The sequence below is a fragment of the Entelurus aequoreus genome, linkage group LG10, assembly GCF_033978785.1.
Source record: "Entelurus aequoreus isolate RoL-2023_Sb linkage group LG10, RoL_Eaeq_v1.1, whole genome shotgun sequence".
NCBI classification, from domain to species: Eukaryota; Metazoa; Chordata; class Actinopteri; order Syngnathiformes; family Syngnathidae; genus Entelurus; species Entelurus aequoreus.
Genome location: NC_084740.1, coordinates 58,145,024 through 58,172,372, shown reverse-complemented (window position 1 = coordinate 58,172,372; position 27,349 = coordinate 58,145,024). Strand labels below are relative to the sequence as shown.

Sequence of the window (27,349 nt, the reverse complement as noted above, 5' to 3'; positions counted from 1 at the left end):
CAATGATATGACAATCCAACAGGGGGCAGCACTACCAGGAAAAGCCATGTAAGCCAACATCCATCCTTCAGCAGAAGAAGGTCACCCGGATGTTGACGTGCTTCATCTCCGTGACAGCTAGAATGGAGCTAGTATGGTGAGTAATATGTTTGAGGAAACATTTAACCAACAATAAAAGTGACGTGTTAGTCGTACTATTGCAAGTGTTTGTTGGCGAAATATATACAACACTTTAACTTAATTTGTGTTTAACTAACAAGCTCGTGAGACTAATTATGTCAGCTTTACTAACATGCTGTGCGTTCACATGATGTCGCGACTAGTTGAATTAGTCAACATGGTATTGACTAGTTGAATTAGTCAACAGGGTATTGACTAGTTGAATTAGTCAACAGTGTATTGACTAGTTGAATTAGTCAACAGGGTATTGACTAGTTGAATTAGTCAACATGGTTGGTAATAAATGTTCACGTTGTGTATTTTACAACACGTTAAGGAGCCAGCGGTGCACGAGGGAAAGGTAGGTCACGTGCAACGCTAGTCAGGTCACGTGGTGCGCTTTAATTATAGACTACTAGGTGTAAATTTAAATGATTCAATCAACCAATCAAAGTTTACTGATATAGCCCTAAATCACGAGTGTCTCAAAGGGCTGCACAAGCCACAATGACACCTTCTGGCCGTGCCAGCAACTTGAGGGTTCCAGGTTCGATCCCCGCTAGTCACTGCCGTTGTGTCCTTGGGCAAGACACTTTACCCACCTGCTCCCAGTGCCACACACACTGGTTCAAAAATGTAACTTAGATATTGGGTTTCCCTATGTAAAAGCGCTTTGAGTCACTAGAGAAAAGCGCTATATAAATATAAAATATAATTCACTAACCCAATGGGAACAGAGAGAACCCTTGGAAGGGACCGCAGATGTGGGGACCCCACCTACCCCTCGGCGACCAGTGCAATGGAGGTGGAGTGGATCTAGTTAATAGTGTGAGAGTCCAGTCCATAGTGGATCTAACATAATAGTGTGAGAGTCCAGTCCATAGTGGATCTAACATAATAGTGTGAGAGTCCAGTCCATAGTGGAGCTAACATAATATTGTGAGAGTCCAGTCCATAGTGGATCCAACATAATAGTGAGAGTCCAGTCCATAGTGGATCTAACATAATAGTGTGAGAGTCCAGTCCATAGTGGATCTGACATAATAGTGTGAGAGTCCAGTCCATAGTGGATCTAACATAATATTGTGAGGGTCCAGTCCATAGTGGATCTAACATAATAGTGTGAGAGTCCAGTCCATAGTGGATCTAACATAATAGTATGAGAGTGCAGTCCATAGTGGTTCTAACATAATAGTGTGAGAGTCCAGTCCATAGTGGATCTAACATAATAGTGTGAGAGTCCAGTCCATAGTGGATCTAACATAATATTGTGAGAGTCCAGTCCATAGTGGATCTAACATAATAGTGAGAGTCCAGTCCATAGTGGATCTAACATAATAGTGTGAGAATCCAGTCCATAGTGGATCTAACATAATATTGTGAGAGTCCAGTCCATAGTGGATCTAGTTAATAGTGTGAGAGTGCAGTCCATAGCGGATCTAACATAATAGTGTGAGAGTGCAGTCCATAGCGGATCTAACATAATAGTGTGAGAGTCCAGTCCATAGTGGATCTAACATAATATTGTGAGGGTCCAGTCCATGGTGGATCTAACATAATAGTGAGAGTCCAGTCCTTAGTGGATCTAACATAATAGTGTGAGAGTCCAGTCCATAGTGGATCTAACATAATATTGTGAGAGTCCAGTCCATAGTGGATCTAACATAATAGTGAGAGTCCAGTCCATAGTGGATCTAACATAATAGTGTGAGAGTCCAGTCCATAGTGGATCTAACATAATAGTGTGAGTCCAGTCCATAGTGGATCTAACATAATAGTGTGAGAGTCCAGTCCATAGTGGATCTAGCATAATATTGTGAGAGTCCAGTCCGTAGTGGTTTTAACATAATATTGTGAGAGTCCAGTCCATAGTGGATCTAGCATAATATTGTGAGAGTCCAGTCCATAGTGGTTTTAACATAATATTGTGAGAGTCCAGTCCATAGTGGATCTAGCATAATAGTGTGAGAGTCCAGTCCATAGTGGATCTAACATAATAGTGTGAGAGTCCAGTCCATAGTGGATCTAACATAATATTGTGAGAGTCCAGTCCATAGTGGATCTAACATAATAGTGAGAGTCCAGTCCATAGTGGATCTAACATAATAGTGTGAGAGTCCAGTCCATAGTGGATCTAACATAATATTGTGAGGGTCCAGTCCATAGTGGATCTAACATAATAGTGAGAGTCCAGTCCTTAGTGGATCTAACATAATAGTGTGAGAGTCCAGTCCATAGTGGATCTAACATAATAGTGTGAGAGTCCAGTCCATAGTGGATCTAGCATAATATTGTGAGAGTCCAGTCCATAGTGGTTTTAACATAATATTGTGAGAGTCCAGTCCATAGTGGATCTAGCATAATATTGTGAGAGTCCAGTCCATAGTGGTTTTAACATAATATTGTGAGAGTCCAGTCCATAGTGGATCTAGCATAATAGTGTGAGAGTCCAGTCCATAGTGGCTCTAACATAATAGTGTGAGAGTCCAGTCCATAGTGGATCTAACATAATATTGTGAGAGTCCAGTCCATAGTGGATCTAACATAATAGTGAGAGTCCAGTCCATAGTGGATCAAACATAATAGTGTGAGAGTCCAGTCCATAGTGGATCTAACATAATATTGTGAGGGTCCAGTCCATAGTGGATCTAACATAATAGTGAGAGTCCAGTCCTTAGTGGATCTAACATAATAGTGTGAGAGTTCAGTCCATAGTGGATCTAACATAATATTGTGAGGGTCCAGTCCATGGTGGATCTAACATAATAGTGAGAGTCCAGTCCTTAGTGGATCTAACATAATAGTGTGAGAGTCCAGTCCATAGTGGATCTAACATAATATTGTGAGAGTCCAGTCCATAGTGGATCTAACATAATAGTGAGAGTCCAGTCCATAGTGGATCTAACATAATAGTGTGAGAGTCCAGTCCATAGTGGATCTAACATAATAGTGTGAGTCCAGTCCATAGTGGATCTAACATAATAGTGTGAGAGTCCAGTCCATAGTGGAGCTAACATAATATTGTGAGAGTCCAGTCCATAGTGGATCCAACATAATAGTGAGAGTCCAGTCCATAGTGGATCTAACATAATAGTGTGAGAGTCCAGTCCATAGTGGATCTAACATAATAGTGTGAGAGTCCAGTCCATAGTGGATCTAACATAATATTGTGAGGGTCCAGTCCATAGTGGATCTAACATAATAGTGTGAGAGTCCAGTCCATAGTGGATCTAACATAATAGTATGAGAGTGCAGTCCATAGTGGTTCTAACATAATAGTGTGAGAGTCCAGTCCATAGTGGATCTAACATAATAGTGTGAGAGTCCAGTCCATAGTGGATCTAACATAATATTGTGAGAGTCCAGTCCATAGTGGATCTAACATAATAGTGAGAGTCCAGTCCATAGTGGATCTAACATAATAGTGTGAGAGTCCAGTCCATAGTGGATCTAACATAATATTGTGAGAGTCCAGTCCATAGTGGATCTAGTTAATAGTGTGAGAGTGCAGTCCATAGCGGATCTAACATAATAGTGTGAGAGTGCAGTCCATAGCGGATCTAACATAATAGTGTGAGAGTCCAGTCCATAGTGGATCTAACATAATATTGTGAGGGTCCAGTCCATGGTGGATCTAACATAATAGTGAGAGTCCAGTCCTTAGTGGATCTAACATAATAGTGTGAGAGTCCAGTCCATAGTGGATCTAACATAATATTGTGAGAGTCCAGTCCATAGTGGATCTAACATAATAGTGAGAGTCCAGTCCATAGTGGATCTAACATAATAGTGTGAGAGTCCAGTCCATAGTGGATCTAACATAATAGTGTGAGTCCAGTCCATAGTGGATCTAGCATAATAGTGTGAGAGTCCAGTCCATAGTGGCTCTAACATAATAGTGTGAGAGTCCAGTCCATAGTGGATCTAATATAATATTGTGAGAGTCCAGTCCATAGTGGATCTAACATAATAGTGAGAGTCCAGTCCATAGTTGATCTAACATAATAGTGTGAGAGTCCAGTCCATAGTGGATCTAACATAATATTGTGAGGGTCCAGTCCATAGTGGATCTAACATAATAGTGAGAGTCCAGTCCTTAGTGGATCTAACATAATAGTGTGAGAGTTCAGTCCATAGTGGATCTAACATAATATTGTGAGGGTCCAGTCCATGGTGGATCTAACATAATAGTGAGAGTCCAGTCCTTAGTGGATCTAACATAATAGTGTGAGAGTCCAGTCCATAGTGGATCTAACATAATATTGTGAGAGTCCAGTCCATAGTGGATCTAACATAATAGTGAGAGTCCAGTCCATAGTGGATCTAACATAATAGTGTGAGAGTCCAGTCCATAGTGGATCTAACATAATAGTGTGAGTCCAGTCCATAGTGGATCTAACATAATAGTGTGAGAGTCCAGTCCATAGTGGATCTAGCATAATATTGTGAGAGTCCAGTCCATAGTGGTTTTAACATAATATTGTGAGAGTCCAGTCCATAGTGGATCTAGCGTAATATTGTGAGAGTCCAGTCCATAGTGGTTTTAACATAATATTGTGAGAGTCCAGTCCATAGTGGATCTAGCATAATAGTGTGAGAGTCCAGTCCATAGTGGATCTAGCATAATAGTGTGACAGTCCAGTCCGTAGTGGATCTAGCATAATAGTGTGACAGTCCAGTCCATAGTGCATCTAACATAATACTGTGACAGTCCAGTCCGTAGTGGATCTAACATAATAGTGTGAGAGTCCAGTCCATAGTGCATCTAACATAATAGTGTGACAGTCCAGTCCATAGTGGATCTAACATAATTGTGTGAGAGTCCAGTCCATAGTGGATCTAACATAATAGTGTGAGAGTCCAGTCCATAGTGGATCTAGCATAATATTGTGAGAGTCCAGTCCATAGTGGTTTTAACATAATGTTGTGAGATTCCAGTCCATAGTGGATCTAACATAATAGTGAGAGTCCAGTCCTTAGTGCATCTAACATAATAGTGTGAGAGTCCAGTCCATAGTGGATCTAACATAATATTGTGAGAGTCCAGTCCATAGTGGATCCAACATAATAGTGAGAGTCCAGTCCATAGTGGATCTAACATAATAGTGTGAGAGTCCAGTCCATAGTGGATCTAACATAATAGTGTGTGAGTCCAGTCCATAGTGGATCTAACATAATAGTGTGAGAGTCCAGTCCATAGTGGATCTAGCATAATATTGTGAGAGTCCAGTCCATAGTGGTTTTAACATAATATTGTGAGAGTCCAGTCCATAGTGGATCTAGCATAATATTGTGAGAGTCCAGTCCATAGTGGTTTTAACATAATATTGTGAGAGTCCAGTCCATAGTGGATCTAGCATAATAGTGTGAGAGTCCAGTCCATAGTGGATCTAGCATAATAGTGTGACAGTCCAGTCCATAGTGGATCTAGCATAATAGTGTGACAGTCCAGTCCATAGTGCATCTAACATAATACTGTGACAGTCCAGTCCATAGTGGATCTAACATGATAGTGTGAGAGTCCAGTCCATAGTGCATCTAACATAATAGTGTGACAGTCCAGTCCATAGTGGATCTAACATAATTGTGTGAGAGTCCAGTCCATAGTGGATCTAACATAATAGTGTGAGAGTCCAGTCCATAGTGGATCTAGCATAATATTGTGAGAGTCCAGTCCATAGTAGTTTTAACATAATATTGTGAGATTCCAGTCCATAGTGGATCTAGCATAATAGTGTGAGAGTCCAGTCCATAGTGGATCTAGCATAATATTGTGAGAGTCCAGTCCATAGTGGATCTAGCATAATAGTGTGAGAGTCCAGTCCATAGTGGATCTAACATAATAGTGTGAGAGTCCAGTCCATAGTGGATCTAGCATAATAGTGTGACAGTCCAGTCCATAGTGCATCTAAATAATAGTGTGAGAGTCCATAGTGGATCTAACATAATAGTATGACAGTCCATAGTGGATCTAACATAATAGTGTGAGAGTCCAGTCCATAGTGGATCTAACATAATAGTGTGAGAGTCCAGTCCGTAGTGGATCTAACATAATAGTGTGAGAGTCCAGTCCGTAGTGGATCTAACATAATAGTGTGAGAGTCCAGTCCATAATGGATCTAGTTAATAGTGGGAGAGTCCAGTCCATTAATAGTATTCTATCTTCATTTGTCATGATTTATGCTTTCTGAATAAATTATGTGAATCATGTGGTTTATTCTGTACACACGTAGCATCATCTACAAAAAAACTTGTGAATTTGGACTAATTTAATTATTCACACATGAATTTAGGAGATATTATATTATTATTATTTCAGCCTATTTATGTGCGTCCAGATAATGTGTCCCCAGTCCTCTATCGTAACCGGGCACATAGCTCCGCCCCGTCTGAAGTCATGCAGGGGATACTACGAATTGCTATTGTGACATCCAGTGGACACATTTATAACAGCAGTTTCTTTCATTTAAAACATTTCAGCTTATTTATATACTTATCAAACTAATCTCGCGGGCCAGATAAAACCAGTTCGCTGGCCTGATCCAGCACGCACGTTTGACACCTGTGCTCAAAAATAAAGTGTCAGGCCTCACTTTGCAGAAGGCAGACTTTCTTACCTTTGCCAAAGAGGTTATGTTTTGGCCTGGGCTTGTTTGTCTGTTTGTCAGCAACATAACTCAACCAGTTATATACAGATTTAATGTCCAAAAAAACAATTCCTTTTAATCGACGACGAGTACAAACACAATTCACTTCCTGCTTGCGGCGTTCAACGCCCACACCTTGCCGTTCCAGCGCTACGCAGAGGATTCTGAGAGATGTAGTTTATTTACAAACCAGGGCTTAAAACGCCAGAAAAAAACTACTCTCCCAAGTTTTCCTTGATACCGTCACACCTCACAGTATTATTGGGAAGACTTTGAAACCGAAATACAGCGGTATTTATAATAACTAGGGATGTCCGATAATGGCTTTTTGCCGATATCCGATATTCCGATATTGTCCAACTCTTTAATTACCGATACCGATATCAACCGATACCGATATCAACCGATATATGCAGTCGTGGAATTAACACATTATTATGCCTAATTTGGACAACCAGGTATGGTGAAGATAAGGTACTTTTTTTTTAAATTAGTAAAATAAGATAAATAAATTTAAAAAAAATTCTTGAATAAAAAAGAAAGTACAACAATATAAAAACAGTTACATAGAAACTAGTAATGAATGAAAATTAGTAAAATTAACTGTTAAAGGTTCGTACTATTAGTGGACCAGCAGCACGCACAATCATGTGTGCTTACGGACTGTATCCCTTGCAGACTGTATTGATATATATTGATATATAATGTAGGAAGCAGAATATTAATAACAGAAAGAAACAACCCTTTTGTGTGAATGAGTGTAAATGGGGAGGGAGGTTTTTTGGGTTGGTGCACTAATTGTAAGTGTATCTTGTGTTTTTTATGTTGATTTGATAAAAAAAACCAAAACAAAAAAAACAAAAAACGATACCGATAATTAAAAAAACGATACCGATAATTTCCGATATTACATTTTAACGCATTTATCAGACATCTCTAATAATAACCATTACACTCCTAATAATTATTGATTTTTCATATGATCTATCAAAAATAAGGACCAAGAGAGAAATATAATACATGTAAACATGTTTCCTTAAAATGTAACCTTCTAATTATAATCCTAAAAGATAGGAAATGTCAACACAACCATGGAAACAATAAAACAATCAATGTAAACAAAATTCTAACATCACATTGAACACTTAACAAAAACCTCTAAATAATTAAGGTGCAAAAAGAAGAAATAAGTAACAAATACTTAAAAAAGGGTAACAAATTAGTGCAACGTGTGAACATGTAAACCTAGAGAAAGTTGAGAAGAACTATTTTCTGCAGATTAAGTGCCAAGAAGTTACGGAACTGAAGTGGTGTGGTCTTCGATGTGACAACGGTCCATTTTTAAAATATACCGTCGAAGGGACTTTTCCGGTTTTATTGACATTTCTTTGTTTTCTGCATCATTAATTTTTACTTTCTCTTCTCACTCTTTGCAAATAATCAATTGGGAGACAACAGATGGCACAATCAAACTTTATTGTTGACGCTCTTACCTGATTGGCTGTTATCGTGTCACTCCCACTGATCAGTGATCACTTTCTGCATTGCTCATTTACCAGAGGGCAAATGCCTTGGTTCATGCAACCAATTGTGCTTCTTAACTTTGTTTCTTACGAAAAAAAGAAAAAAACACATATTGAATGTTTTATCAAACACATCTTTTATTGATATCGATTGTGTCAATTGCGATATGCAGTCATGGCCAAAAATATTGGCACCTCTGCATTTCTGTCACTTCTCCCAAAAAATTGTTGAAATTACAAATGCTTTGGTATTCAAGTTTATTTATTTATTGTGCTGTTCCAATGCAAACAAAATAAATAAACATGTGAATACCAAAGCGTTTGTAATTTCAACAATTTTCTGGGAGAAGTGGTGCATTATCTGACAGATATCCAGGGGTGCTAATATTTTTGGCCATGGCTGTATATTAACATCAGCCGCCCACTGAAAAAAGTTGCAACCAGTTAAAATCATGGATGTTGACAGACAACCACATTCACATCTGTAGACAATTTAGAGTCTCCACTTGTCATGCTTGTTTTTGAGATGCTCGCAAGACACCGATGTTTCAACGCAAATCTCCTGACTGAGGCGAACATACACAGATACACAGTGAAGATGCTAAATTTCAATCCTGGTGTTTTTATAAAGGTTTTCCTCTTTATTGCAAGGGAGGACCCTCCTGTCTCAGAAGCACCATTCTTCACCAGAGACATCTATGATCGTTATTCCCTTGCGCCTAATATTAGGGAATTGTGGGCCTCTCTCCAAAGGTATGTCAATAGTTAAAGAAATGCTATTTATGTAGCATGTCTATTCACCAAATTGTATTGCTTCACATCCAAGCCCGGCAGAAAATGTCACCATAAAACAAGAGTGTGCTGCTCAACCTGGACAAAATTCCACAATCAAAGAATCTGCAGAGTTCAAAGAAGGCACCTGCATCAGGAAAGGTAACTCCTGCTGGGACTCCATCGATACTAATAATTCCCTCACAGATGGTGTGGAGGCAGCCGAGGGATGTAAGAAAACCAAAAAAGCAAGACTGACTGAGGCAAATGATGCTTATCCTCAACCAAGACTGCCCTTCCCACGCACGTCCAGTTTGACCCGCAAACAGCAGAGTATATATGTTGGATTTTTGATGAATGAAACGTTCAGACCTCCTCCCCAGGTTTTTATAAACATGTTCTTCTTTAACACTATTCTTATCCGGCACGTCCTTGTGTTGACTGACCAAAAGGGATATGCTCACTTTTCAGTACCTCCAGGCCCAAATAGATCAAGAAATTATGCAATTCCAGAGATATTTACAAGATGTGTCCAAAATATGTGCTGAGGACTACAGCTTCATCACACAAGGAGCATTGCAATATGCAGAGGTACTTTCAGTATATTGTTTTTGTTCTTAAACATATTAAGGCAAAACTTTTGTTTTCTAACAGGATTTTTTGAGGGCCCGATTGGAGTGCACTAAAAGGTTCCCTCAACTTTATCAAATCCACGAGATGACCAGTTTGACTGGCGGGACATTCAACCCAGGACTGTGTCTCGTATTTGAGAAACAGCTCGTTGTCATGGTAATGTATTCACAATGAAGCCGATTTGAGGGCCATTCTGTATAATGTGGCTGTGGGTATAAATACAACTTGAATTGGTTGAATTGCAAAACCGTTCTTTTTATGTCGGTTCATTTTCTTTAGTTCCGTATTTGGAACCTCTTTTTTTAATCTCCCCAGGGCAGTGTGGATATCACAACCCTCATGATAGCGCCTTATGATGCACAGCTTGCAACGGATTATCAGAGTGTTTCATCAGAAAATCCTCCAGCCAAAAAAGCTAAGGACATGCACGCTGTAAGCAATTGTTTCACTTTTTTTTAATGACTCAAAGTAAGTCACCAAAATTCTTTTCTTTTGTTACTGCTTGGAAAATAATATTCATGACCGCAGGACTTTTTTGATGTAATTTTGGCTGTTGCAGTTTTCAAGTGAGACATCGGAGGGCGATCAAACCTTCGTAACTTCAGCTTCTGTTTTGCTCCCCAGGCAATTAGCAGTGATGATAATGCTGAGAAGCTGTGTGCACATTACAGCCCACATTTGTGTGTCACCAGAGAGGCGCTGGTAACGCTGTTAGACAACCATGGCCCTGACTTTGCCCAGAGTTGGGAACTTCCTGTTTGCGTCAAAGTGTCCAATGGCAAAGGTGCACGACTCTTATTGCTGCTTTTATGTTGACATTGTGTGAGCCAGTAGGATCAGAGGTGGTTCACTGGAAATCAACCCCAGAATAATTACATAGAGCAGTGTGTTTTTGTGTTTCATTGTATTGTGTGTTTTATGATTTCTGCATTTACTTAGGGACCCCCTTGAAAATAAGATGCTGCATCTCAAGGGGCTGTTCTAAATACAATTTTACGAATACTCGTCATAGCTCATTGAAATATATAGTGTCACGGTTAGGTAGCCTCATAAATTCATTTATGTAATGTCTACCTACAGGTGCTGCTCAGAAGAAGACTGTTTTTATAGAATCACCCCTGATAAAGGACGAGATAACCGTGAAAGAGAAGAGCCACATCTACCATGAGGAAAGTTTAAAGCTCTCAATCATAAAGGAAGAAAACAGAAATGTGTTCCATTTAATGACGGAACTTCCTGCTGAAGACCAGAACTTCTCACAGGTATTTTTATTTATTGCACAATCCAATCCAATCCAATCCACTTTATTTATATAGCACATTTACACAACAAGAATGTTTCCAAAGTGCTGCACAGCCATGTTAAAAACAATATTAAAAACAATATTAAAAACAATATTATGCTACACCAATGACTGAATAAAAACAGAATAAGTGAATAGAAAACCAATACAAAAACAATTGAAAAATAAATATGATTAAAAACGATTTTAAAGGGTAAAACCAATTAAAACCGTAAAATAGACATCAAAATTTATTAAAAAAAAACACAGAGGACAACAGAGGACAGAAGAGTTGTGTGGTCACAATGGTAAAACAAACATTCAATTACCAAGTACAAAATTAATTATGGCACAGAGGAACATAATCTCAATTAGCTTATACGACATTTTCCCCTTCTATACAAAATTTACACGTCACCTAACAAAAAAAGAAAATAATTAAAAGAGACAATGAATAATTACAACAACATAGACAAAGATCGGCAAAATCACATAATACTTTTGAAAAAGGCCTGGGGTGACTTGTTTATAATGATTGTACTTAAACATAAACACACATGTTTGAATCATATTAAAAACAAACATTTGACAAAAATCTAAATGTAATACAAAAGGTGCAGATGGTGCTTGATAATTAGAGTTAGGCCATGTCCACACGAACACAGAGAGTTTCAAAAACACATATTTGGGGTTAAAACAATCTCCATCCACACGTGTAGTTTCAAAACTGTCTACACACAAACACATACACTTGCTGTCATGCACATTTTGTCCAATCAGAAGCCTGAAAAAAGCAAGAATATCTGACTTGGTTGCATTACACCTCCTATTGTGTTTATTTTGATCGACTTTAGATGTTCAATGACATATATATATTATCTTTAAAAGCAGCCTGCACGTACACAGAGCCCTGGGAACATTATTAAAGAGCGATTGCACGCCTGTGCTGCTGAAACCCAACACTCATAGAATTATAACATGTTCAGCAACATGGTGATGTATTACATGTGCAGTGAAGTCTACATTATTTCTAAAATCAGCACGCACTAACGAGCCAAGGAAACCTTTTTGCATGTTTAAGACTCTATATAAAGTGTCTACATAAAGCACACGGACGTGCGTGTGCCGCTACAAAACTCTTGTAGAATTATAAAGCATTAAATCATGGATATAGTACATGTGTAATGAAGTTATATTGTCTTTAACATCAGCACACACTACAAGGAGGACGCTACATTGTTTTGTTTTTTTCGTTGCTTAGTCGCTCTGTACGCGGGAGCACGGTCGCGCTCTGCTTCATCTACACAAGTAAGACATGTAAGTTAACTTCATGATCTGTCGTTAAACAAGGACTAAAAACATAAGATAATGTTGCATCTTTCTTATGATGCAGAGCAAAAAGTCTTGCTTGTCAAAGTTGTCCCATCAGGTGGAGGTTCATCAGCCATCGTATCCGAAACAGTTGACTGTCATTAGCGCCGGCCCATTTTGATGTCTTTTTTTATTAATGTTGAGTGAAAAGAGCAGCGTGTTTACGTTGAAACAAATAAATAGTTTCAAGTTTATTCAATTTGCAATAGTAATGAATATCATTTAAAGATATTGGTAAGTGAAAGGGTCCCCCAAATAAGCTAGAAGAAGCTTTTGACAGGGGGTCCAGAGGACAGTTTATATATGGAATGATGAAAAATGGTAGCAAGCACTACAACAAAAAAACAAAAAAAACACAAACAAAAAAACAACAACAACAACGCTATGGATAAACACAAGATAATAGTACTAAAGCACGCATACACATACACGCATACATTCATTCGACCATGCAAAACCCAACAGTAGTCAACCCCACATGAGGCATTAGAGATAGGTGGTTAATAGGTAAGTTTTCAGTTTCTTTTTGAAGTTGGAGAATGGATACCGTATCTTGAGGCTCTCATTAAGCCGGTTCCAAATCTTAGGTCCCCTGCATACAACACTTCGATCGGTACAAGCCAGTAGACGATGTTTACCTGATATCAGATCTAAGTTACGAGTGTTGTGGGCATGCTGGGGATGGTAGATAGGAACCAAGCTACAGAGCCTAGGATTCAGCCTGTGAATGACTTGATTGGTTAAACAAGCATTTTGATAAATATTGAATTCTGTCAGTCTTAAGAGATTATATTTATGAAATAGATGTCGAGTGGGGGCATTAAACTTGGACCATGATAGGGCCCGTATGATTTTCTTTTGCATAGATTCTAATTTGTGAAGGTAGGTAGGGAAGGTGTTACACCAGATGACATTACAGTAGTTTAGATGTGGTTCAAAGAGAGTTTTATATAGGGTAAGTAGAGCATACAGAGGAAGATAATGACGAAGGTGAAAGAACAGGCCAACATATTTAGATAATTTGTTTAACAGATGGCTAATGTGACATTTGAAATTGAGGTATTCGTCAATGATGACCCCCAGGAATTTTGTGGAGTACACTCTCTGTATTTCCTGATATTGACATGGCAGTGCTCAGTATTTGTCCGGTACATTAGTGTTCTTATAGTGTGTTTAAAGGCAGCAAGGCAGAGTTGTTGAGCTTGGAAATGACAGCGCACAACCGTGACGTCATCACAAGTCTCCGTTTGAGCCGTGTGACTTTGACTTTGAAACTTTTATTAGTAGATTGCACAGCACAGTACATATTCCGTACAATTAGATTGCACAGCACAGTACATATTCCATACAATTGACCACTAAATGGTAACACCCGAATAAGTTTTTCAACTTGTTCGAGGTCCACGTTAATCAATTCATGGTACAAATATATAATATCAGCATAATACAGTCATCACACAAGTTAATCATCAGAGTATATACATTGAATTATTTACATTATTTACTATGCGGGGGGTGGCTTGTGGAGGGGAGGGGAGTTGAATCAGCACTTCAGTCATCAACAATTGCATCATCAGAGAAATGGACATTGAAACAGTGTAGGTCTGACTTAGTAGGATATGTACAGAGAGCAGTGAACAAAGTGAGTTCAGAAAGCATAAGAACGAGTACATACATTTGATTATTTACAATCTGGGGAGGTGGGATGTGGTGGGGGGAGGGTGTTAGTCAAGGGTTGAAGTACTCTGGAGGTGTTCTTTTAGTGCGGTTTTCAAGGAGGATAGAGATGCACTTTCTTTAACACCTGTTGGGAGTGCATTCCATATTGATGTGGCATAGAAGGAGAATGAGTTAAAACCTTTTATTAGATCGGAATCTGAGTTTGACGTGGTTTGTGTAGCTCCCCCTGGTGTTGTGGTTATGGCGGTCATTTACGTTCTGGAAGTAGTTTTACATGCACTTCGATATCAGGGAGGTGTAGCACATTTTGTAGACAAGGCTCAGTGCAAGTGTACACGCATACACTAAACGGAGAGTTTTGGATCTCTACACTTTGGCCAGCGTTTGTAAAAGTCTGGGATTTTAAAGACAAAAGTCTGTGTGTGGACGAGAGGCCTAAACTCAAAGATAAGTATGCGTTTATGAAGTATCTGTGTTCGTGTGGACATGGCCTTAGTTCAACTTTATTTTATTTTGCAATATCCTTTGTTTTCACTCATTTGAGACCTGTCGTCTGTTTTTACATCAGGGGAGCCACCAAAGAAATGAGATGCCCTGCTACAGCGATATGTTCAGTTTAGGGGACCTGACCGAGCTGGAGACCTTCGGAGAGCCATCGGCCCCCAAAACCCCAAAAGTGCAAAAGACACAGAATGAGCAAATTGCTTGTGTTCAAAGTGCAAGTTCACCACTGTCACGTAAGCTCAGTGAGTCAGTCTGCCGTAGTCCACAAGAGGAGATGCACAGTGCGTTGACAGTTCCCAAGCGTTCCCTGGCAACGGAGGAGACAACTCTGACGGTTGCCATGGAGGGTAATGAGGCAGATACTGCTAAATTGGAGGGTGTGTCTGATAAAGAAAGTACTGAAGACTGTTCAAGAACAGGAGACTCTGATGATGAGAGGCTCGTCATCGATGATACTTCATCAAAGTCTCAAACTACGCCCCTTAAAATGCAACCTTCACTTGAGTCCACATCAGATCCTTCCCCTAAAAACGCTGCAGCACACAGGCGAAAGTCCAAAGTGGCAAAGACCCCCGCCGACCATCTTGGTGAGATCTTGCGCATGCAGACAGCCATGTTCAGCTCGGCCAATAATACACCAAAATGCCCCACCGCATGCCAGGAGACTGTGTCGCCCTCACCATGTCCCATACCTGCACAACACTGCTTCCCGCTGTCCCTGGTGAAGCCATGCGTGACCGCCTACTTGGAGAGAAGCCAGCACGGGAGTGAAGAGGTCTCCGTGACTCCACTTGGGGTCCACACCAGCACCGCAGAGCAGAAAAGTCAGTGTGTAGATAAGGCAGTGTTTTTCTTTGTCCATATGCTCGTTATGTCTTCGTCCAGGGTTCCCCAACCTTTTTTCTACCAGTTTAATGTGTGGATTATTTTCACAAACCGGCTTTCTACGTGTGGCAGATAAAAACAGCAAAAAAAAAAAAGTGCCTTGGCTACAATCTGGCACATTAACATTTTATATGTCCCATTAATGTGCATTGTCCCATGTACTACAACAAAGGAGTTGTTATATACATCTATTAACAAGATTATTGGTGTGTTTAGTGCAGAGGTGTCAAAGTCGTTTTCACTGAGGACCACATCGCAGTTGTGTTTGGCCCCAGAGGGGCCGCTTCTAACAGTGAATACTTTTATTACACCATTTTTTAATGCATTTTATTAGTAGATTTTTGAAAAACTAAAATGTAAAAAAAAATCTGGTAAATTGCAATAATTTCACTTCAAAATGTAGTGTATATTACTGTAAATGGAAAAACAGTACTGCTGTGTTTATGGTAAAAAAAAAAAAAAGGCAGCTCAGTTGCCAGAATTTTACTTTAAAATGTACATTTGTTTTTTTTACTGTAAATAAAAAAAATTCAATTTTACAGTAAAATTTTGGCACCTGAGCTGCCAGGTTTTTTTTTGTTTACAGCAAATCAACAACTGCAGATTTTTCGGTGTATTACTGTAAATGCCAAAACGGCATCAGTTTATTACAGTAAAAAAAGTAGTTTTTTTTTATTTAGAGAAAAATGCTGTAAAAACACCAGTAAATTTCAAAATTTGTATCTGTTACTTTTAAATTGCACCATTTGATGGATAACTTGCTTTGAAATCATTGTTATTAGTACTTATTTCTATTTAAAAAATGGTTTGAATGTTTCATAATGTATTTTTGCATAATTAGACAATATTTAAGTTAACATAACTTGCGATTACGTGGAGTACATATATTTTTTTCCTCCCAAAAATAGAAAGAATACATTTAGTAAGAAAAGTTACAGTACTTTATAGATACATATTATTTGCAGGCTTTCAAGGGCCAAAACGGCACCTATGTAATGTACAACAAATACATCGAGAAGAAAAAGCATCTACTTTTGTACTTTTTCTTTGGTTTTTCTTTTGTAGGCCATCATACTGTGCCTTTTTGCATTGAAGCAAACATTGGTGTGAGAGATATTAGAGCTGTTTGGGTGCCTTTTATTGAATTGCCTTAAGCCAGGGGTGCCCAATATGTTGATCGCGAGCTACCGGTCGATGGCCAGCCAGGCATTAAAAAAATACACCTAAAAACGAGCGATCATCAGTCTTCACCAAGACGTCACTTTTGTCACTTGATTGACATTTACTTCACCCGAGGGTCTTGTGAGATGATGCTGGCTGCTGCCAGATCATTATTAAGAAAAAATGACCGACAGGAAGGCGAGGAACACTTTTTATTTCAACAGACTCTCACGCCGTACCTGTCGTCAAAACTCTAAAGACCGACTGCACAGTTCCTGACTTCAAAATAAAAGCGCTGCTTCATCCTGCCTGCGCTAACAAAATAAGAGTCTCAGACAGCTGGCGTGCACAAGCTAGCAAGCTACGGAGATAGCCGCCAATGTATTTCTTGTGAAGTGTATACAAAGGAGTATGGAAGCTGGACAAATAAGATGCCAAAAACTAACCACTTTCATGTGGTATTGGACAGAAAGGAGGACTTTTTTTCTCCTCCATTTGAAAATGTGGACGTTATCTTCACTACTGTCTGATTCCAATCAATGCAAGTCATCACAATCATACCAACTTATATCCTTGTCTTCATAAAAGAAAGGAATGTTAAACATGCTTGTATTATCATTAAAAAGTCCTTAGTGGCCACATGCGTGGACAGCACCTTTTAGTTTAGTCTTTATTTGAAGGGACAATGCACAGAAACATTAAGCTCAAAGACAGATATGTTCTGTACCAGATTATAGCTAAATAGCTAATTTCCATCTGCAGTCCCTGGCTACCTAAATTAAAGGGATACAAAAATCATGCAATAAAATTATGACCATAAAATCATACACAAGTATTAAGAAAAAAGTCATAAAATGCCCTTTCATGGACACATACTTAATATACAATACAACCACACCTCATTTACATCATCACACAAAGACAATACATGCTTTTGTTCACATCTGTCATCATTTGTAAAAACAACCATGATTTTAACACACACAATTTACAATAAAAATGCTCTCATGGATAAATATAATACACATTAGGTTGATGTGTCAAACATAATGCCCATCTTAGTGACCGTGTGAGCAGCTTTGATTGCTCCAAAGCCACTTTTTAACTTCAATTGTGAATGAAGAATTTAGCTCTTATTTCCAAAATTGTGTACACTACTGAATTGGGGTCTTATGGCTGCTTATGTGGACACTTATACTGCCATCTGGTGGTGTCAGAAGAGTATAACATACAATGGAATTTTGAAAAAAAAGGTGTACAAATAATAATTAGCATGTCACTAAACATGAAGTACACGTTTGTCTACTTATGGACTAAGTACATCATATCAAAAGATGATTCTTAGTTTTTATTCTAATTAGGGTCCAATAAGCCCAAATAGCAAAGAGAAATAAAAAAAGCATGTAAACAAACAGCTTGGGCCTTAAGAGGTTAAACACCTTTTAACTTGTTAACAAAAACCTCTCTATCATAAGTAAATCAATATAAATGATATATATGAATGAGGTAGATGCCCTCCACTTGGTCAATTGAAAAGTAGCTCGCCTGCAGAAAAAGTGTGTGCACCCCTGCCTAAAGCTTTGGATTGCCTTAGCTTATAGCGCTACTTGTTGCTTTAACATGTGTAATTGTGGTCCTCGCCAGCATATCACAATAATACAGAGTTACTGCTGATCAATTTTTAATACACCATATTTCCCCCCGACCTGTGCAGAAATATTGTCTCCAGAGCTGCTGGCTAGCACTGCGGACGATCAAGCCTTCACAGGCCCAGAGCGAGGCAACCTGCTCTACAAGCTCTACAGCCTTCAGGATGTACTCATCATGGTGCGCACCTCTGTCTCGCTGGCCCAGCACAGGAAAGTCGCCAATGCAAGCCAGGTGTGCATATCATTTTACTGACTTTGTGTTTTTTCAATTGTAAAATAAGGAGGTACTATTTCTTTGTTTTACCGTTGCCTCGCTAGTTTGTTCCAGTGCATGTGTTGCCCAAGCTGGAATACCAGCTGTGTCACGGGGTCGAGTGTCTGAGCAGCAGCGAGGCGTGCCAGTTGTGGACAGAGACTGCACTCCACTCCAGCAATGTTTCCTTCGTAGGTAAATATGTCATGTTTTTAGTCGTATACTGAGCTGCTTTATACAAACACTTGAAAGTTGCATTTCTAAGGTTTAAGCAGAGATTTTACCCCTCGTGAAGGAGGCAGAGCAAACCCACCCACACAAACCAATGAAATAGTCTTTAGATGACTCACAGCCTCCACCCTCAAGCAGACTGATTTAAGTTTACTCTGTTGCCATAACAACAGCCACAGCCTTAAAATGACCTCAGAGCTTAGCTTTCTCACTTAAAATGTTTCAAATTGTAGTCTCAGGCTTAATTGTCTTTGTTTGTGGTTCCTCAAGGCCACTGTTATCACTTCCATTGCCAAAACATCGTATCTGATAGCACATCATATTTTTAGAAAAAAGCTTTGATATTCTGTGGTTTCATGCTGACAGTGCGCCAGAGTGTGTGAGCTAAATGCGGAAAAGAAAGAATTTCGCAACACGCCCAGCTGATCCACGACTCCCCCTCTTTACTTTACGGTTCAGCATGTGGTCATCTTCAATTTGTATTTCTGTCTGTGGTTCTAACGTGCTGGAGGATATGGTTGAAACGTATAAGAGGCAGGAGAGGCGACAGCTAGTCTTTCCTCCCAACAGCTCAAGCAAATCATCACAGACGTCACACTTCTCTTTTCAGCGTTGGCGATGGCGGCGTTGTTGATGGTGGGAAGCTCTTGTTGTCTGCACTCATTAGCTTGCCTTGTCTCCCCTTCTTTCTCCGTAGCTCACATCAATCCACACACTTCTAAAGTAAAGCTGCTCAGAAAGCTGCCAGACACGTGGATACACAACCCCTCCTGTGGGTTCAAGTGAGTCTTCTGGTGCACACGTAGTTGACAGGCTGATCACGGTGAAACTAATCACCTCGACGTGATCATGATTCCACCCATGATTGAATAATAATGAGGTCAGCTGCTTGGTCATTTTTGTTTTTAACAATATCGCTGCCTTTTGTTGTTGTTTTGTTTTTGACCCCCTAATGAGTACTGGTGTCCATCAAGACAGTTAAGCCTGATTTCTGTTCACAGGCCAGCAAAGTCACTGAACATTCTGCACCACCTTGTGAAAAAGCTGACAAAGTAAGTTGCTAACTACGCACAAGAATTTCCCTGGAAGTTATCAGGTCGCCATTCTACAAATTAGTTTACAGTTAAATGTATGCCTAAGTGTCTTATTTGGGCAGTACTCAAGTTATTCAACTTAAAATTGTTAGTGCAAGGACATCACCTGAAAAATAGCACTGTTAGCATTGACACCTAATACTATATATACATTTAGATAGAAAGATAAATATCAGTGGTGGGCCGTCAGGGCCAGCAAGGCCTTCTCTGCTGGCCTAACATAACCAGAAATCATCATCACAATTAAAGATAAAAGTATATTTTGATTTACTTTCCATATGTAAAAGTATTCATATTCTCTTCATGTCATGCTCCTTCCAGTGCTGTTGTTTTTAGGTTAGAGCAGTGGTTCTTAACCTTGTTGGAGGTACCGAACCCCACCAGTTTCATATGCGCATTCACCGAACCCTTCTTTAGTGAAAAATCAAATGTTTGTTTTTTTTCAAATTCAAGACGAAGTTATATGTTTTTGGTAACACTTAAGTATGGTGAACATATTGTAAGTAACAAAGACTTAATTTAGAGTTTTTTGGACACTGGGGGAACATATTCTAAGTAACAAAGACTTAATTTAGAGTTTTTTGGACACTTGGGGAACATATTCTAAGTAACAAAGACTTAATTTAGAGTTTTTTGGTTAGGGTTAGAGGGTTAATAATGACTAGTTAAGAGCCAATATGTTACTAATTTGTATGTTAATAAGCAACTAATTAATGGTAAATATGTTCCCCATACTAAAGTGTTACCATGTTTTTTTACTGGTGCACAAAATGAACCGTGCATGAACATCACCTTGTTCAAACAACAAAACCAACACAGTGCTTAAACTCACAACAAATTACACACCTGCAAATCAGTCTGACTTCTGCTGTTGCCGTATCCTTAATACGCAGATAGGGAGAAGTTTTTATTTACACGATGAGTCTGGTGTGTCTTGACCTCCGTCGAACCCCTGAGCCCGACTCACCGAACCCCTAGGGTTCCATCGAACCCAGGTTAAGAACCACTGGGTTAGAGTTTGTATCCAATCAGAATTCAGCGAGCTTATGTTGCCATGCTGTACCAAATCTGCCTTCAGAATCAACGATCCGTGCACTGTAAGTGAACGGGCACATACAGTTGATAGATAATTGCCATAGCCAATCAGGTCACCAGTTGTTGTCAGTAAGGCCTTCTAGCTGGCCTCACCTTAAACTTGACATTTACTCCTCCTGTGATTGGATACTCACCGGGACCATTAGCGGATTAATTTGAGAACACATGCAGTTGATAGACAGTTGCGATAGCCAATCAGATCACAAGTTGTTGACACCTACTCGGTGGCCTAGTGTCCGCCCTGAGATCGGTAACCCCGGCCTAGTCATACCAAAGACTATAAAAAAATGGGAGCCATTACCTCCCTGCTTGGCACTCAGCATCAAGGGTTGGAATTGGGAGTTAAATCACCAAAAATGATTCCTGGGCGCGGCCACTGCTGCTGCTCACTGCTCCCCTCATCTCCCAGGGGGTGATCAAGGGTGATGGGTCAAATGCAGAGAATAATTTCGCCACACCTAGTGTGTGTGTGTGACAATCATTGGTACTTTAACTTTAACTTTTAACTTTAAGTACCCTATCTAGGTAGCCTGATGTTAATGAGTGGTTGATCGGATACTCACTTGTCACTCCAAAGTGAGTATCCAATCACAAGTTGCAATTTAGCAGGAAGTGTTGCGCCGTAGCCAGACCGGGCTAGCAGAGAAGAAGAACAAAACGTCGATTAGGTGACAGATATATATTTGCAAGGCCATTTTCAAGAAGGATATTTAAAGAGAAACTACATCTTGTGAGACCATGTCGGCGATGAAATGGGGAAATGCCCGCCACTTCCACTCGAATCAAGCGACTACGAGCGGTACCGCTGGCTTATATGGTGTCGAATGGGTGCTACAGATTGTAAGTTCAAATATTTAATTTCTTTATGTTTTCACGTTTAATGTTTTTTGCAATTTTAATTTTGTCAGTACCACATAAGATATGTTTTAATTGCTGATGCGGGTTTATTGATTTTTAATTGCGCCAGAAAATAACCTGTTTTGTACACTGATGTGCTTAAATGCAAAGTAGGGCGTAAATGTGTTTCTGTATTGTATTTCTCCAGCAATGTTCATGTGGGGACATAAATGATGGTATTTTGAGAGGTAATCATTGAAGTCGGACATCACTGAAGGCTTAGGTGGGAAACACACGGCCCGCCACTGATTTAGACACTATATTAGAATAACTTTTATTGTCATTGCACATTAAAAACAACAAAATTATGTAATACTGATGGCGGAAGAACCACAACTAAATCCGGAGCAGTTAAGGGTTTGATGGCTTGATCAAGGACTTCTAGGCCCAACTCTACTCACTGAACCATGCCGCCCTGACAAGTCGGTGATTTGACGTTGCCATGGCAATGACAGAGACACTCTACTCATCATTGCCAAACAGTTTACTAACAGAATTGTTTTTATGCTGTTCTTTTAGGGAACAATACGTAAAAATCGTCCAGACGTTTGCTTGAAATAGTGACGTTCGTCTTCCTGTGTTTTTTGTTGGACTTGCACAACAACGTCACACAATAGCATTTAACATTCCAGTCACTCAATATATTGCAACACTTGGGATGTTTGTATTCTGCCGACCACGCCCCTAAGGACACAATGTGTGTTTGTAGGTTGGAAGAAGGGCAGTACCTGATCACTCACAAACCTGGGGAGCCTATTGTGACTTTTTTAAAAGCAGCCGACGGTAAAGCATGTCGAGAGGCTTACGACCTGCAGAAAGTCCACGGCGATCTCCCCCAGGCACCGGCTTCTGGCGCGGTACCCTGGATAGCTGTGGATCCCACCGTGTTGCTGCCTTTCCACAAGAAGCACAGACGTGTCCCCTGCACCTTCCCACCGCCACCCACGCTGCAGGTTTGCATGGTTTATATCACAACAACTGCATAAATACAGGCCCATTGAATGGGACTCTTTTCAGGCTTTTGATTCTCAGAACGGCCGAACCAGTGTCAATGCTGCATGCCTGCAGATGCAAAACTCACTAGCAGGACAAAAAAGGGCTTTAGACCATTATGCACTCAGTTCACTGACGTCATCTCTGTGACTTTCATTAAATGCCGGACTAATAAGTCCACATACTAAACACAAACATCTTAACTGCTTACATCACAAATATTCACTAGTCACCACATATCTGCAATGTATTGAGATGTTAAAAGAAAAAGTTGAAGTGGATGCTGGGCCTCAAAAAGTGGAAAGGTTATCAAAAAAGGCATTTCTTCTTTGCTCTGTCAAATTTGGCCTGCAAAATCCTAGCAGTTTTTAAAGTTTGCCACGTGGAGATTTTCAAATATAAACTGTAAATGTTCAGTTTAGTTTAAAAGGGTCATACTATGATACTTTTTTTCTACATGTATAACACTTTCTTGTGGTCTACATCAGTGTTTTTCAACCTTTTCTGAGCCAAGGCACATTTTTTTTCATTGAAAAAATTCTGAGGCACACCACCGGCAGAAAACATTAAAAAAATAAAACTCAGCCGCCGAGATTGACTATAAAAAGTTATTCTCGCAATTGTTGGCTATGAATTGAAACCATGACCAAGAGACTTTGAGCTCTTGTATCAAAGTAGGTGTACTGTCACCACCACTGTCAGTTTTTTGGTGTTTTCTTGTGTGTAGTGTTTTAGTTCTTGTCTTGCGATGATATTTTGGTGGCTTTTCCTCTTTTGTTGGTATTTTCCTGTAGCAGTTTCATGTGTTCCTTGAACGCTATTCCCCGCACATGCTTTGTTTTCGCAATCAAGACTATTTCACTTGTGCAGACGCTATCCTTCTTTGTGGGGACATTGTTAAATTTCATGTCATGTACGGATGTACTTTGCGGACGCCGTCTGCTCCACACGCTGTAAGTCTTTGCTGTCGTCCAGCATTCTGTTTTTGTTTACTTTGCAGCCAGTTCAGTTTTAGTTTCGTTTTACATAGACTTCCCTAAGCTTCAATGCCTTTTCTTAGCGGCACTCGCCTTTTGTTTATTTTTGGTTTAAGTCAGTGGTTCTCAAACTTTTTTTGTCATCCCCCACTTTGGACAAGGGGGAGTTTTCAAGCCCCACCTTCCCCCATCGCCCCAACAGAACGCTAATGCCAAGCTTAACATTTTCAAATTTATTGAACATCAAGTAACATCAAGTTGTATACATTCAAACTCAATAACACAAAATAACATCAAGTTCAATAATAAATAAAATAACTGTGCAGCTGTGGTATAACTTGCATCAAGTTCAATAATAAATCAAATAACTTGCATCAAGTTCAATAATAAATCAAAAAAAGTGTTAACTTGCATCAAGTTCAATAATAAATCAAATAAAAGTGTTATAACTTGCATCAAGTTCAATAATAAATCAAATACAAGTGTTATAACTTGCATCAAGTTCAATAATAAATCAAATAACTTGCATCAAGTTCAATAATAAATAAAATAAAAGTGTTATAACTTGCATCAAGTTCAATAATAAATAAAATAACTTGCATCAAGTTCAATAATAAATCAAATAAAAGTGTTATAACTTGCATCAAGTTCAATAATAAATCAAATAACTTGCATCAAGTTCAATAATAAATCAAATAAAAGTGTTATAACTTGCATCAAGTTCAATAATAAATCAAATAACTTGCACCAAGTTCAATAATAAATCAAATAAAAGTGTTATAACTTGCATCAAGTTCAATAATAAATCAAATAACTTGCATCAAGTTCAATAATAAATCAAATAAAAGTGTTATAACTTGCATCAAGTTCAATAATAAATCAAATAAAAGTGTTATAACTTGCATCAAGTTCAATAATAAATCAAATAACTTGCATCAAGTTCAATAATAAATCAAATAAAAGTGTTATAACTTGCATCAAGTTCAATAATAAATCAAATAACTTGCATCAAGTTCAATAATAAATCAAATAACTTGCATCAAGTTCAATAATAAATCATATGAAAGTGTTATAACTTGCATCAAGTTCAATAATAAATCAAATAACTTGCATCAATTTCAATAATAAATAAAATAAAAGTGCCACTTTGCAATCTTTGCAAAAAAAAAAAAAGGAGGAGCTATGCATTTGGCAAGACAGGGAAAAGTGAACATGAGTTTTACAGTACTCCAGCAGTAGTGGCTGCAATGAGCCTGTTTTGCACTGCACAGCTTTTCAAATCGGGGTTGCAGGCTTGACACTGCCACTCTTAGCCTGCTACCCATCCGCGCGAAAGTTTGTTCCACTTAGCCCCGCCCCCATTAGTTACTGTTGTCTGTCAAACTTTCGCTCCTACCTAGAAATTTAAAGCCTACAGGAAAAATAAGTAATTTACATTTATTTATATAGCGGATTTCACAGACAGAATCACAAAGTGATTTACAGTGTGTATAGAAAATGAAAGCATAGTAAAAAAAAAAATCTAAGAATATAATAAAAAATAAATTAAGTGAAATTTCCTCCCGTTCCTCGCGCCCCACCTGTCATGTCTCTATTCCCCACCAGTGGGGTGCGCCCCACACTTTGAGAAACGCTGGTTTAAGTGTTAGATACCTTTTTACCTGCACGCTGCCTCCGGCATATTGTGATCACGACAAACCATGTTGAAAAACACTGGTCTACATAACATGTGATGGTGGTTCTTTGGTCAAAATGTTGCATAGATGTGGTTTCAAAGACCATCTTCAAGCCAATTTCTGACTGTCTCTTCAGAATGCGCTGTTTTGTGGACGGTCTTATTTACAAAGCCCTCCTCCAGGTCAAGCCCCCTTTGACTGCGTCTTCTCCCCGTCAGCCACCTAGTTTTTAGCGCTTCCATAATGTGTCTACTGACCGATCGGCTAGAACTATATGCTACTTTGTATTGGAAATGGTAAGAGCAGAGGATTTCAGCATGCATGTACAGGACAGTCTGCCCCACACCAAGAGCAGAGAGAAAAAGAATGAACTTACTGACTACAATGTCGGACGACTACTGAACAAAAAGGGCAAACTCGTGTAAAGCTCTCTACCATATATATGTTAACGTAACTAAGGCAAAATACAGCACTAATACAACAGTTCTCTATTACAACTGTTGTATTTCATTTATTTATATTGTGTTACAAAATAAGAAGAGGAAGTGAATATGTGTTACTAAATTGCTATGAATTGGAAAAGGAATAGGATTAAATAAGCTTGGCTTCTTCCTACTCCTTTTCGAACATGTAAAGAGAAATGTAGATGCATAAACTATACGACGTAAGTTTAGTAGAAGGCAAGATTGTTTTATAAATATCTCTGTCGTACCTCCATGGTTTGATTTAACATGTTCAGGACTTATGTGCATCCCAAATACACCAAAACAGGTACCAATAGGTAAGAAAAGTTGGTTTTGCATGATACTAGGAACTTGTGGGAGAAAGTATATGTATTACAAATTCAGTAACATATTTCCACTACGTAGTGTGCATAGAATATCAGTTTTCAGGATGTATTTGCCTTCATATGTATAATTTACTCCAAATTTTAAGTTCAAACACTCATTAGCAGATTCTCCATATTTTCATGGATAAATGTTTGCCGTTTAAAGAATATTTAAATGTCCTTGGCTGGCGTTATTGACTCATTCTGCTTTAGTATGGTGCAGACTAGCAGCGATACGCTACACGCTCTGTCCTGTTTTTGACCTTTTTTTTTTTTCTTAAAATCAATGTATATTATCTGCTTCAGCATTCATCTTCACACTCACTTTATTTGTTCCAATGGTTGGAAAACAAAGTTATTAAACTCTAGTGTTAAGCTATTCCTAACAAGTAAGACCGGTTGTTTTGGACTGCTGTATGTGGTTTATTCTGACAATTCGTGCTCAAAACTTGCAGCTCATAACACTCTTTAGTTTGGGTACTCAGATCGTAAGTCATGATGTTACTGTATAACAATGTTTATTATTGTGGTCTTAGTTTGCATTGGTGTAGAACTGCACAAGTATAACAAACATTTGCAAGATATGATGTATCCCCTCTTTTCTGAGAGTATTTTTTTATGTTTTACCTTTTTGTTTTTATTGCAACAGGGTGCAAAACACAGACCCTCGAAGCCTAAAAACAACGCAGATGGGCCGTCCCAATCAAGAAAGAAGAAAAAGAAGAAAAAAAACAAGCAGCAGAACAAAATAGGCTAAATATTTGTTTTTAAATACCCGCAATTTGTGTTTTTTTTTAAAGATATGGGCATGCAAAACAATGTACAGCTGCTGAAATACTTACAGCAATGCTCTTTGTATGTTTTGTAAGTTATTTTGTTTTTGTATGTCAATGAAAGAACAATAAAGTGTTCCTATAATGATGATGGTGGTTATATGTTTGTGATTCAGAATCATGTGTAATGTGGAGTATTGAACAAAATATTTCCTCAGAGCAACTCTGCAGGGGCTGCTGGACTGGGTGGAGTCAGGAATGAGTGG

At 38.9% G+C, this 27,349-nt stretch overlaps 1 protein-coding gene across 3 annotated transcripts; it reads left to right on the top strand.

Moving 5' to 3' along the window:
• Positions 1–27,248, top strand: ice2 (interactor of little elongator complex ELL subunit 2). 3 transcript variants are annotated; one of them, XM_062061292.1, is made up of 15 exons: positions 1–136; positions 8,981–9,082; positions 9,156–9,483; positions 9,572–9,691; positions 9,755–9,889; positions 10,049–10,165; positions 10,358–10,517; positions 10,814–10,995; positions 14,635–15,394; positions 18,331–18,497; positions 18,584–18,713; positions 19,447–19,531; positions 19,751–19,801; positions 22,545–22,788; positions 26,960–27,247. In XM_062061292.1, exons 1-15 carry the CDS (start codon positions 90–92, stop codon positions 27,065–27,067), a joined length of 2,736 nt encoding a protein of 911 aa, XP_061917276.1. In that variant the 5' UTR covers positions 1–89; the 3' UTR covers positions 27,068–27,247. The 3 variants fall into 3 exon arrangements, 2 of the variants coding, with proteins under 2 accessions (XP_061917276.1, XP_061917277.1); XM_062061293.1 differs by having other exon boundaries at positions 85–136; positions 8,961–9,082; positions 26,960–27,248; XR_009827544.1 differs by lacking the exon at positions 26,960–27,247 and having other exon boundaries at positions 19,447–19,629; positions 22,545–22,633.
• The last annotated feature ends 101 nt before the right edge of the window (positions 27,249–27,349 follow it).

Excerpts from the sequence above, each read along its gene's own strand:
- ice2 (XM_062061292.1), top strand. The coding sequence starts at position 90 with ATGTTGACGTGCTTCATCTCCGTGACAGCTAGAATGGAGCTAGTATG. Across the intron at positions 9,890-10,048 it reads AGAAACAGCTCGTTGTCATG|GGCAGTGTGGATATCACAAC; the intron begins GTAATGTATTCA and ends TAATCTCCCCAG. Across the intron at positions 10,166-10,357 it reads AAGCTAAGGACATGCACGCT|GCAATTAGCAGTGATGATAA; the intron begins GTAAGCAATTGT and ends TTTGCTCCCCAG.